The 14,349-nt window shown below is 36.6% G+C and overlaps 1 protein-coding gene across 4 annotated transcripts in view; it reads left to right on the top strand.

The window, feature by feature from the left end:
• The window catches only part of SGCE (sarcoglycan epsilon), a 126,734-nt gene that overhangs the window by 15,574 nt on the left and 96,811 nt on the right, over positions 1–14,349 (top strand). For all 4 annotated transcript variants that reach the window (XR_014796111.1, XM_084896691.1, XM_084896693.1 and 1 more), the window contains exons 2-3: positions 10,992–11,114; positions 12,751–12,908. Coding sequence is in view for 3 of the 4 variants with exons in the window: in XM_084896691.1 (XP_084752817.1) it covers positions 10,992–11,114; positions 12,751–12,908 (281 nt within the window). In the remaining variant the exon portion in view is untranslated. The remainder of the gene's footprint in view (positions 1–10,991; positions 11,115–12,750; positions 12,909–14,349) is intronic.

The raw sequence follows: 14,349 nt of genomic DNA, 5'->3' as shown, positions 1-14,349 counted from the left end.
GGAAGAGAGGGGGAGAGAGAGAAACATCAGTGATGAGAGATAATCATCAACCTGCCTCTTGCACGCCCCCTACTGGGGATGGAGGTGGCAACCTTGGCATGTGCCCTGACATGAAAGGGAACTGTGATCTCCTGGTTCATGGCTTGATGCTCAACCACTGAGTGACACCAGCTGGGCTAGAAGACACTTTAAACTTATCTCGACATTCCTAGCCAGAGATACTTGCTTCCCCTTCAGTGTTTTTGGAGCACCTATGTTTTCTACCATTGTGTATTTATATGTGATGTATATATTTATGTATACATTTTATGTATATATTTCTATACATGAATTATAAATCCCTATAGATTGTAAGCTCCCCGAGGGGCAGGAACTGTCTCTTATTTACCTGATGCCACCATATTCCTTGCATTGACTTGCAACAAATGTGCATTGAATGGAATTAAACAACTGGCTGGGCTAGAAGGATTCTGATCCCAATGAATAGTAGGTAATCTATGAGTCATTTTAATTTAACAATAATTTCATTTTTTGTGCATTTGTTTTATCTGAAAAGCTTTTTTATTAAGCTTTGCTGATGGCATAAGTGGTGGAACAGTTAACTGGAAGATCAAACAGCCCAACAATTTTATTATCAGCAGAAAAATGGCTGCTGGGAAGAAACATGGTGAGTTTAGGTTGCAAATCTGAATCCCTTTTGGGGAGTCAGTTAAATGTCTGCTTCCAATATCCCTTCTCTTTTTAGTCATGTGTGGATTTTTTAAAAATCAGTCTAAAAAAGATTAAAATTTGTTTTTCTAATCTTCTAAAACTTCTGATTCTCCGTGTTAATCCATTATTTCCCAAGTGTTTTTCTTTTGCGATAATTATATGCTTTTTTAAAAAACTAAAAATAATTATGTTTATAACCTATTGTTGCCCCTTATCCAGTCACTGACTTGCCACTTATAAAAATTGTCCCAGTGTGGTTATTATAACAATTAACATTGAAAAACATTAAGAAGTACATTTAACATAAATCATTTTAAGGCAGTATTTATATAACCTTAGAAAAATGGTCATAAAATGTTTTGGCTAATTGTGGATGATTTTTTGAATGATTTTTGTGCAAAACCATATTGATGTGTTTTGCAATTAAATAATTTGATGCCAATTGTTTTGTTTTGAAAGATGACCTGACCCTTGAATGATTTATTGTTTCTTCTCATTTTTTCTTTTATATGGATAAATGTGTCCATTAGCAATATGCCAAGACCTTTGAAATACTGCATTTCGTCAGGGAGAAAAATATTAATAGCCAAATATTAGTTGTTTTCAAAAATATAAATTATTATAAGTTTTCAGTTAATATTGTATTACTTGATTATTTACCTTTATGATCCCTCTTGCACCTCATTCCTTGCCACTACCACCACATATCCACACAATTTTGACTATATGTGGTCATGAACATTAGTAGAATAGTAGCCTGGTTTTCATAACTTTGGGGCAACTAAAGTGTCTATAAAAATAATAATTTTAAAATATTTTGAAAAACATAGCTATTTCATGTGTTCAAATGGCCTTACTGCCAAATAAAACCTGGCTACCTTGTAGGAGTGATTCCTGGCTTACCTCTTTTTATTAATACATTCTTCAAGTTGGGGGGGTCACTAACTTTTCCCCCCGATAGCACCAAATTATTCCACAGCTGGAATCTTCTATTCCCAGATTTATTTCAGAGTAAGACAAAAGATCCCATTGTTTTCCTACCCAGCTTCTTTGAAACCAATAAACATCTTTTCATTTTTAAGTAATTTCCATTGCTAGTATCGATCAGAAAATACAGTTTTATGGTAAGACCTTCCCATGAAAAGATCACAAAAATTTGTTTTATAAAACACTCGATGTACTTGTTCCAGGACCTAAGCCCACCGTGTCAGTCTGCTCCGCAGACCCTCCTTATACATTCTCATGGAATTCTCCCTGGCTTCTTTAAGGAAATCACCCCTGACCACCCTTATCTGGCTGGTTCCTCAATCTAGCTGAGGGCCTTCGGCTTCTTTGGCACATCCACTCCTCCTGTTTTCTAAACTTTCCAGTCCTGCTCATCAGGTGGCCCTCAGTGTTGCCCTCTGCGAGGTGCTCCTCTCCTCTGCTCTCTCCCAAAGACTTGGGACTTGCCTGTTTCTGGTGACCCACTCAAGATTCCCAAAGACTCTTTCCCTGGACTTGAAACTATATTGTCCTAAATTTCATTTATCATTTCCCTTTTCTTCAGTTTCTTTCCTTAACTTTGATCCCTAGAATTTCTGTCCTCTTTGAGTATGTCTCTTCATTTCCTACTTCATTTGCTGGAAAGGAACTCTCTAACCAGCTATTAAACCCAGTTGAGTTGTCTACTATGGTGCTGTTCTTAGGGAAATTCACTATTCCAAGACCTTTAATAGAGGTATTATCTTTTCCTCTTTCAAACTTCATGCTGCTATTTGACCTCAAACTGATTTTCTCATTGAGACTTGAAAGATAATTGTACTTTTCAAAATAGAAATGAGCAATACATCTTGAACCTATTGAGGCAACCAGTTCAGGTTACCACATTATGTTTATTTCTTTAGTTTCTCTTGAACTCATCCTTTAGCTTCTTCTCCTTTTCTGGTCTCCTTGTCCAATCTAAATTCTGTTATTGTGGTTCTGATTATCAAATAAATTATACAGAGAATAATAAGATTCATCAACCATGTGAACAGATTTTTTTCTAGTATCTTATATAGCAAGGGTATTTTATTTTTAAATATATTTTATTGATTTTTTACAGAGAGAAAGGGAGAAGGATAGAGAGTTAGAAACATCAATGAGAGAGAAACATCGATTCAGCTGCCTCACCCCCTACTGGGGATATGCCCGCAACCAAGGTACATGCCCTTGACTAGAACCATTCAGTCTGCAGGCTGATGCTTAATCCACTGAGCCAAACCAGTTAGGCTAGCAAGGGTATTTTAAATGGTATCTCAGATCTATCAAATATTCTGTGAAATGTTTTTTACAATTTCAAGAGAGAACAAAAGATTATAAGAGAATTTAAATAGGGAAATAAGTTTAGCAATTATATTTTTTGTATAACTTTCTTTCAATTATTAATTTTAGCAATGGGTCATGCCTTATCAGTAAATAGGATTTTGAGGAATTTAAATGTCTCAAACCAATAGTTCTGGTATCATTCTACCATGATACACATGGGTTGCAAAAATCAGAATGAACACTCTAAATATGGATTTTTATCTTTATTTTTCCTCGGGTGAGGGTAGAGGAACTTAAAATTTACCCCTTGAACAATTTAAATAAAAAGGAATAAGCCTTTGCTCATTTATATGCTTTACTTAGACAAACATTTTCAAATTCTACTTTCTTACTTAGGGCAACTCATGTTCTGAAATGGGTTAGTCTTAGGTTTACTGATAAACTCCCATTGCTTTCTTCCCTAAGAAAGAGAAAATCAAAATGGTCTTGTGCTGACTTTCTAATTATTTTCAACTTAAATGTTAAACTTTAATTAGACATTCATGGGAGTGAAGTTATATGTGAGTCAAATAATTGGGTAGGATTCTCTATTGGCATCTTAAAGGAGGCTCCTTCTTAGCTATTGACAGTCCAGGGATTGCATGGCTCAAAGACAGGAATATCTCTCTGGATGACCTTTTACCCCTCTTTCATTGGAGAGGAACAGGAAGTGCTCTTAGGACTTAAGATGGATTCTTCTTTGCCTCAGAAAGGTGGCAAAGCCAGGAGGAAGGATCACCACGTTAGGACTTCAAAAGACCATCATCCAGAGATGTGAGTTTTTCTTCCTCTTAGCGATTGAGGGCTGAAATGTCTCATTTTTTTCTTAATTTAAACAAAAGAAACTTTAGGTTTGTTTCTTGAAATTGTTATTGTCAACTCACTTTTTCCAATGATGCAGTGTAATTATAACTTCATGAAATAATGGAATGATCTTTGATTATCTAGTCAAATTCTGACTCCTCAAAAAAAAAAACAACAAAACAAAACAAGAGAGATAATTAAGAAAGTTATCCAACATAATTAGCTTACTGTGGTAGATTGTAATAATATAATACACAGCCACCAAATGTATTAATTTATGTTTTCAAACAAAATACATGAATCCTTAATTCAAGTTCTGGCTCTTCCTCTTACTAGTTCAATAGCCTTGAATCTGTCTATCTTGCTGGCTTCAGTTTTGTTATGTATAAAATGAAAGACTAAACTCTCTGGGAGAGCAAAGCATGCCAACTCCAACTGGTGGTATCTGTCGGGAGTTCTCAGTTAAGCAGAAGCTGCGGCCATATCCCAATAGTAAGTAACGCTAAGATCTGCCTAGCTTTGTAGGAGAGATGGTTAGCATGGCCGGGCAGGATGACATGTAAAGCCCTCTCCACTGCAGCGTTTTCCGAGACTGAGTTTATTGATCACCAATTCATAATGGTTTGCAGCCACTTTCCAAATGACATTTAAGGAAAAAACACACACACACACACACAAAAAAAAAAACCACAACAAACCCACAGCAAAACAAATATGTTGTTATTAATGTGAAAAATCAAGATATTTCACTCTAGTTTAGAGAAATGGTTTCAGTAAGGGGCTTCAGTTGGAGGTGAGTGTGTGTGTGAGTGTGTGTGTGTGTGTGTGTGTGAAGAAGAAACCCTCTGCTTTTTGTAGAAAAAGTGGTGGTTTCTCTTCTGCCTCATGTAAAGAAAAGTGGCCATATCTCTTAGAAGAAGGAAATTTAAAACGGCAGTCTAATGCCTTCCCTGTGATTAATTCTACAGCCGAGGCATGGGCTATCTGTGACTAAGGGAGAAGGGCTGGGTGGAGGTAAGTAAGGGGGGAGGGTGGGGAACATCTGTAATAGTGTCAACAATAAAAAAAAACATTAGCTGACACCCCCCGCCCCCTCCCCCGAAATGAGTGACCTGTAGCACTTTGATGTTGAGTAAACTCATAGGTGAAAAGCAGATTGCTGAGAAAAGCTTGTTTCAAAGCCAAGGTTTTTAAAGCTGGATTGATAAAACACAAGGTAAATCTTAGAGGAAAACAAACAAACAAAAAAAGCAAAACAGGTTGTGTACCTGGCTGGGTATTGCTGTCCCTCACAATACTTTCCTACAGCAATTATTTGATTTAGTAATTATGTTTCAATTTGACTATAGAAATAACACATTAAAAAATAAATTAGGGAGGAAACCTTAAACATCAGCTTCTGCAAACCCTGAAATGAGTTGTTGATGCAGAGATAGCAAATGGATTCATCTCTCATAATCAATTCTGATGAATCGCTAGCAGCTTCGAGGAGCGCTCGTGGGTACAGGGGCTCGGGGACTCATACAGAGCATTTCGCCCTTAAAACTATAAAATATAAGACAAGCCTTATTTTTCCTGCTGGTACTTACAATTTTTAATTATCAGAGATGATCGTATAGTTAAATAAGTTTAGCAATTGCATTTTGGGTGTAACTTTCTTTCTAAAAAATATTATAATTCTTAACATTTGCAATCTTCTGTGAAAAGGATTTTAAGGATTTAAGATGTCTGGTTGCTCAGGCAAAAGTTAATTTTTAAAGCCTTATCAGGTAAGTGGCTTTTCAGTATTATCTTTATATATTAAACATATTAAAAAATATTCTTCTTTATTCTTATCCAAATTTCCCCCCAAAATAATACTTACTATTCAGGCAGTATATCCTATAAACAGTTAGACATTTCCACTATATTATGTAAGTAACTTGTTTTCATAAAGCACCCTTGTCATGCTTTCCAGTGATTAGCTTATATCTTAAAACTCTCTGAACATGAGAGACAAATGAACAAAATTGAAATGCTTTTAGAAACAGACTTTAATTTCTTATTAATGCATTATTAATTAGAATGTGATCATATTTGTAGGCTGATTTAGGTATTGCTAAAGGGCCATAAATCACTTAATCAATAGATCTCTTTTGTTTCAGTTATGCAGTATGTTTTCCACACATCAAATATGTAAGAAATTATTTTACATGATGCATTAAATTCACTCCCTCTAATCTGACAGTTTGTGTTTACGGAACAGATGGATTGAGTTGAGACTTTCTAGGTATGCTTACTTCTGAATGCATTTAATACGTGGAGTTTACGTTGCCATCTCCACACGTAATGCCTGCATCCGACTGCAGCAAGATCATTTATTCAGAAGTCGACTGCGTCCACTAAGAACCAGGATAGAGGCCACAATAGATGCTGCAAATGCAGGCTCCCGTTTTTCACATCTAGCAGAACGTGTGCTGAGGCAGGTACAGATTTATTCCTACCTTAACATGCAAGCCCACCTCATTTGGAAGTCTGCTTTCTAAACTGCAGCAGATAAACAGTGGCAAATTAGAGGGGCTCGAGAAGCTGATATAGGAACCATACTGATGCGATGAGAAATGACAGCTGACAACGTGTCCTCCCATGAGAAAACAGAAAATCTATAAAACACGCAGCCTTTCAAAAGCATTGGTTGGACTGGGACCCGCTAGCGCTAGTGTGATCAGTAAATGACAAAGCCACCAAGCAGTCCATAAGGGCATCGCTAAATAATAGAACCGAGTGCGATAATTGATGTGCCAAAGGACGCTCTTGGCCCACCGGGAAAGAGGATCGACCGCTGGGTGCGTTAGAAAACTCAGCCGTCTGACAAGTTTCTCTCCTGGAGTTCCTGGTGATTAAGATTGTAAAATATTCTCCTAAATTATACAAATTAGTAATTGATTATATTAATGGACCCTTTGAAGTGATTAATCTGTTGATAAAGTATCAGTGAGAGAGAGAGAGATACACATAATAGGTTACTAATAAAGGTTACCTGGACGTGAATGTGAACATGGCTTTATGACTTTCTTCCCAAAGATTTCAGAGGAGAGATGGCTTTAAGATCTAAATGGAACTGGGGCTTGTCGGGTCTTATACTCACCAGCTAGTTTATCTTCATAGCCGTACGCTTGTTCTTGGTGATACAGAAAAAGAGGTTAAGTGTCCTATGGGCTTTGTATAGGAGGGACTCTGCACATGCCTGTATGCCATTAAACATAATCATGTAATAGTTGTGGAGTTATGTTCTATATAGATTCCTTAGCAATGAACAACCATAATCCCTTCAAAAGCTAATATGTACTGAATACATCCATATTTGCTTTTGTTTTTAAGGCATTGCAAATAAGCACACTTTCATATTTTTAGTAGGCTGTGGCTCCCATAGGGAGAAAATGTCAAATGGACTAACCAAAGAAGACAGGCTGCTATTTAGCTAGAATGAGGTCCCCGTTTATTGCGATTGCCAGTATTGACTGTTATTTGGTTCTTGGCTCTCTGTCGTAATATAATCTATATCGTGGGTAGGGTCCACAGTTTCTACACCTTAGGATGAATACTGGGAAAACAGTTTTGTGAAAAGATGTTGCCGGCATGGTAACAAGGGACATGTAGGGAGGGTGAAACAATTACTCTGGCCATGCCCGAATACCCTTTTGCTCTTTTCAACCCAGATACATAATTTTTCCTTTGGAAAAAAAAATCTGTTATTTATGACTTTCATGTTCAGTTTTTAATCTTGGCAAATCTAGCTACCCTTGCCGTTTGAAGATGATGTGTTGGACCTCCCTGTGAGCTGGACTTTTGGTTTAATTGTTTTCCCCATTAATGGTGATGGATTTGCATGGATTGAGCCACACAGTGGTTTCCAGTGTCATTTGTATCCAGTGGCATGTGTTTGCGAAGGTAATGGATCTGCGGCTGGAGCCCGTTGCAAAGCTATGTGCTCCACAAAGAGGAGGCCGCGACCTGCAGCCTCTGCTTGATTGCCAGGGCACTGTACACATCTATCGGAGAGATTATTTTATTTCCGCCCGTGGAGTCTTTGGGTGTTTACATTTGATTTCCAAGACTAGCTTTTAAGGAAAACAACATGCTTCGAGCTTACTGTTTGTGAGTGGTACCCAGACAGACAAGAGTGCAGCAGTTAATAACAGCTTTGGTGGGGGTTGGTGCAGACCCCGTGGCGTTCGTGTTTAGAATAAGAGCCCATAACTCTGAAGTCTCTGTCACTTGTTGTTTTTAAAAGTGAGTGAGGTGTAACTGCTGCCCAAACAGCCTCGGTGGAAGAGCTGTTTGTTTTGCAAGTTAACAAAGCAGAAAAGGATAAGGGATGGGGTACCTCTCTTAAATGTTGGGAAGGGCGCTCAGAATTTCAACTGTTGCTGCAGAAAGCAAGTATTACGTTCACAAACAAAACACACCGGCTTAATCATTTTCCATTTCTGAGTGATGAAAGTGTCACACATCTGTATATGTGTGTGTTTTTTTCTCCAAGTCAGTGACGGACTATATATTTAACGTGAAGAGGCTTTACTGCAGAGTTGCCAAGGTAACTGACCAGCAAGCCGTTGAGCAGATTGCATTAAAGCACACATGAATAAAGAAAAGCCCTTGTCATCTTGAAGCCCAGGAGGCCCATGCTCGATGGTAGCCTGGCTCTGGAGATGGCAGAAATGCCTGTCATGGAAACAGGCTGAGGTAGATGGTCTATCCTTGTCCTTGAACTGAGGCATGATGCAGGGGCAGGTACCCTTTCGTGGACCCACTTCAGGACCTGCCAAGAGCTATATAGGAAATAGAATCGTTTCAATATTACTTAAGAACCCTCCCTTTTGCTTGTAAGCTTGCTTTTGCCACCTTATGACAGCCAAAACTACGGGAAACTGTTAGTAATTAGTCATGTAAATGGTGGAGGGTAACATATAAACTGCTACACGCCCATGAGAATTTGTGACACAATTGAAATGTAAATGGCATATTATGTATATGGAATCCATAAACATGAGACCTGTGTTTACCTCTATAGTGTTTTGTATTAGAATATATTTATCTGTTCACTAGGCACTGGTAATGTTATTCAAATATGCCCGACACCTTCTGGGTGCCGAGAAAATAATGAAGGTAAATAAAATTCAGAGCTGAACTTCAAGGTGTTTTTAATCTCCAGAGAGAATAAATTAGATACGTTCTGAAGAGATTCCTTTAGATTATTCAAAACATTTCTGTGCTTTGGATATAAACTCCCTTTTACACATAGAATGAAATAGCTGCTCAGCAGTAGTTCACAACTCTCCATCATTTGTCTCCCAGTTTTTCTCCCCCTACCTTAAATATACTCCAAGATCTAGCATCCCCGGTTTAATTCCCGTCCTTAACCGAACCCCACGGAACCTCACAATTGTAGCGTGTATGTGTGTTTGATGCTGCCATGTCTGAATTCTCCAACTCTGAGTTTCAGAATCTTGCTAGTCCTCTAAAAGCCATATTGAATCCTACATTTCCCAGAAATCTTTTCCAAGTCTTTTTAGCCTCTGTGGCTGCTCATCATGCTCCCAGGTATCGCCAGAGCAGCCTCCTCCTCTGGGATCAGACCGAGTTAGTTGGGCACTGGTCTCCCGAACCAGGTAGTGAACTTCTGGAAGGCAGGGCCCGGGTTTCCTTCATCACTGCATTCTCCACGGCACCTTGTCTTCCAGGGGTGTTGTGGTGTTCATCGGCTGAAAAAGCTCAAATTCTTATCCTCACGGTTCTGTGATTCTTACACTAACGTTTTTGAGAATGGGACCATTCCCACTGGTGAGTAAGTTGTTCTTGGGGAGAAGCTGGCCATTCTGGAGGCCCTGGGAAGGCTACTGTGAATACTTGGCACAAAACAAGGCGGGAAGGGACGAATCTCCACGAAGACCTAGCTTGAACCCAACCTGCAGCTTCCCTCCCTCTGTTACTTGGCCTTTGAAGGTGTATGTTTAGTAGTAAAGCTATGGGTCTACGTGACGCTACAAGCCACATAGTTTAGTGTAGTTTTACATTTTTGGCAGCCATCCACAGGACTGCAGGGACAAGTTTTCACAGATAAAGAAACATTTTTGTGGGAGTTCCTGTTTTTACGCTGAAAAATTTACTGTCGGCGGTCTCGCTATCCAGGGCTTTTAGTTAGTTGTGAGCCTGAAGTAAGCAGCATTGGGGTTCTTAAGGTTAATTAATCCATTTACAAATCCATCAGTGAGTAAGAGAAAGAACTGGCCTGATAGAGTTTATCTGTTTAAAAATTGCAGCCACTAGCCAGGCAGGAAGATAGAAAACCAAAAGAGATTGTAGAGGTGACAAGGGTAATGGCAGTAATGTGTTGGTGGAGATGCTGATATCAGAGGAAAAACAATAGGTGGAAAACTAATCAACCCAATTTGGCCATTTTAATGTACTCCCATCATATATCTTAAGTAACCAGTGAATCATGAAATCTACCCCATTTCACTTAAAGCAATTATTGGCACTGAATTTTATTATGTAATTGATATAGCTTATTTAGGATGTAGGTTTATATTGTGTGAGTTATTAAATGTCAAGATCAGGTAAAATGGAATAAATCATTTCTAGGAGAGATATTAGAAATAACATGCATAGAAAAAAGTATCAATGTATTTTTTAATCAGTATATATGAAAATTGCCTTACATAGATCGATAGTATTATACACTCTGATGTGCTTTGTCTAGCAAACAATTAATACAACATAGATTCTGACCATTTAAAAATTACACTTTATATTTTGCTTTGAAAAAAAAAATGTAGCAGTTATATAGTTGGTCAGTTCTTACGATGAATTTTGCTGGTAATAATTTCAGTGAAATCACCAAAAAGATGTTATGTTTTCATTGTTTAATAACAACTTAAAACATTAAAATGTGCCTAACTTTGTTTACATGGTATTTTAAAAGTCTCTAAACATGCCAAGTTGGAAGAGTTGTTTGATGTTTTGTTCTAAAATTACTTCCTTTTAAAACAAACTTCTTGACAATATGTTGCATGTTGCTTCAGTTTTCCCTTCCTTGCAGGACAAGTGAATTGTCAAGAGCAGATCTCACTGCTTGTCAATCTCCTTTCTCCCCTCTCCGTTTTCAGTGTACACCATCTTCTCAAAGGTGCACTCTGATCGCGATGTGTACCCATCTGCCGGTGTCCTCTTTGTTCATGTTTTGGAGAGAGAGTCTTTTAAGGGAGAATTTCCACCTTACCCCAAACCTGGTATGTCCTTGATGGGGGGAAAAAGTGATTGATTTACGAAATTTTTCTTTTTGTTCACTGTGTATAATCTAGGTGACAGGTGATAAAATATTGTTAACATTTGAAATGGTTTGGGTGCATGATAAATTGGTCATTCTAGGCTATTTTCCATCATAAGATTATAAATTTAATTGCAGAAGGAAATAATTCATTTTTTTATTTTGAAGAAAGCATATTTTTGGCTTCCCAGTCTTGAGCTTTGTGCTTCTGACAAATGATGTACCTATATTTTCATAGAAATAATTATAGTTATATAATTATGACTTTCTTATTACAACTTTGAATCTTATATAGTACATTGATTTTTAGGGATCTATACATATGTATAGAAGAGCATGATATATAGTATTAAGAAAGTTCTCAAAAAAGCTTTTATAATATGAAATAATTTTATATAACTTGATAATAACATAATGAAGTTTAATTTTTCCCTTAAAGTAACACCAATTGCAAAGTCTTATTTAATTCACTATTGGATTACATTTGTGTGACAAATGTTATGAAATCAATAAAGACATAGGACTGGCAAGAACAATATATTAAATTATTATAATTCTTAAGTAACAAATAAAAATGAATTTCCTAAAAATTAGAGCATTACAACTAATGTAAACATTAGTTTTGTAGACTGGATGATGAATAGCATACCAAAAAACACTCATAAAATATAGTTCACCATGTTATCAACAGCATTCTAGAATAAAAGGTAGTCTTTTTATCAGTTCTTTAAAAATTTTTTTAAAATGTGGTATTCTGTGTTTGCAAAACTACTTAACTAAACCTTTTGAGCAAACTCTAATATTTGAGAAGAAAACATGTAGTTAAAAGCATAGTTTCTGGAGCCAGCCAAGATTAGATTCTAGTTTTACCACATAACATGACCACAGAGCAGTTACGTAACATGGAAAATTATACATTTCATCAACAAGATAAGGGCTAATGATAGTACTGCTTTTATAGGTATGTTTCAAAATCAGATGAGATACTGTTGTGCCTGTAAAAATCTAGGCACAGGGCCAGGGCCAGGTACCTGCTAATAAATGATGCCATTATTATTATTTATCATTAACAAATGTTGTCATTATTACAATTCCTTTGGATTTGTAACACTTTTTTCAATTCATCCTCCATTGTTTTAAAATTACATCATTTTTGTTTTAATGGTATTTTTATAACTTTGAGATATTCCTTAAGATTAGTTTGATAGTGTCCAGAGTTTTATGAAATGAAGGCTTCACAAGAAAATGAATATCTCCACACGATTGGGAGATTTTTCTGAAAGACGGTTGTCTTATTGGTAAAGCTTTCCCACTCCTCGGTGACCAAAAAAAGAAAAATTCCTCTGAAGTTGTATGAATCTGCTTTCTTTGTTACATTAGATTTCTAGGCAAACTGAACAACCAAAGGGATTTTTTCTTTACATGAGGCCCTAATCTGAATTCCCAGATGGATTTGGTTTTGTGTGTGTGTATTTAGTTTGCTACAAAAGTAAAAAAAAAAATTTTTTTTTTAAGACAGAAATATTTTGATTGAAACTACCAAAGCAACATGTGTGAAAATAACTGACTTGTATTTTAATTCTGTGTTTCTTATCTAGGAGAGATTAGTAATGATCCCATAACATTTAACACAAATTTAATGGGTTATCCAGACCGACCTGGATGGCTTCGATATATCCAAAGGACTCCGTATAGTGATGGAGTCCTGTATGGGTCTCCAACAGCTGAAAATGTGGGGAAACCAACAATCATTGAGGTAATTTCTTAGAATGAGCAAAATTGTTTTTTGTTTGTTTGTTTGTTTTTTGGTAATCTGAGTTTCAAATTTTGGAATTAAAATTACATGGCAATGGTTTTTAGCATTTTATGCATGGAAACAATGTAGATAGCATGTGGAAATGTACCAGTCCTTTCTGAGAACTGGCAGTCTTTTAAATTAAATTTATTGGGGTGGCATTAGTTAATAAGATTAGATTGGTTTCAAGTGTACATTTCTGTGATACAGGATCAGTATATTGCATTGTGTACCCACCATATATTTGGCCCCCAACACCTCTTCCCTCTGGTAACCACCATACTGTTGTCTGTGTCTATGAGTTTCAGTTGTATATCCCACATATGAGTGAAATCATATGGTTCTTAGCTTTTTTTGACTGACTTATTTTGCTAAGCATAACATTTTCAGGGTCCATCCATGTTGTTGCAAATTGCAATATTTCATCTTTTCTTATGACTCAGTAGTATTTTCTTGAATTAGTATATATGTACTACATCTTCTTGATTCAATCGTCTATCGAAGGACATTCTGGTTGTTTCCATGTCTTGGGCACGGTGAATAATGCTGCATTGATCAAAGAAGCACATATATCTTTTTGAATAAATGTTTTCAAATTTCGGGGGTGGAAGCAGAAAAGAGGGATTGCTTGGTCATATGACAACTCTCTTTTTATTTTTATTTTATTTTATTATTATTATTATTATTATTATTATTTTAGGAACCTCCATACTATTTTCCACAGTAGCTATACCAGTTTACATTCCCACCAACAGTGAATGAGGGTTCCTTTTTCTTTTCAACCTCTTCAACACTTATTACTTGTCTTGTTGATAATAGCCATTCTAATAAGTGTGAGGTGGTACATATCTCATTAAAGTTTTGATTTGCATTTCTCTAATAGCTAGTGAAGCTGAACATCTTTTCACATATCCATTGACCATTTGTATATCTTTTTGGAAGAAGTGTCTGTCTAAATCCTTTGCTCATTTTTAAGTGGGAGGGTGTGTTTGGTGTTGAATTATATGAGTTTGTTATATATTTTGGTTATTAATCCCCTTGTCAGAGCTGTTGTGTACAACTATCTTCTCCCATTAGGTTGGTTGTCTTTTTGTTTTGTTGGTGGTTTCTTTTGCTGTGCACAAGCATTTTAGTTTGATAGAGTCCCATTCATTTATTTTTGCTTTTACTTCCCTTGTCTTTGGGTCAAATTAATAAAATCTTCTCTAAGACCTAGGTCCATAAGTTTAGTACCTATGTTTCTTCAATGTAATTTACTGTTTCAGATCTCGTATTTAGGTCTTTGATCCATTTCAAATAATTTTTGTACATGGTGACAAATTAAAGTCCCGTTTCATTCTTTTGCATCTGGCTTTCCAATTTTTCCAGGACCATTTGCTGAAAAGGCTTTATTTTCTTCACA

The sequence above is a fragment of the Pipistrellus hanaki genome (assembly GCF_964339955.1).
Source record: "Pipistrellus hanaki genome assembly, chromosome: 10".
Lineage (NCBI taxonomy): Eukaryota > Metazoa > Chordata > Mammalia > Chiroptera > Vespertilionidae > Pipistrellus > Pipistrellus hanaki.
Note: the sequence above shows the minus strand (reverse complement) of the source record. Positions and strands in the feature narration are given on the sequence as shown.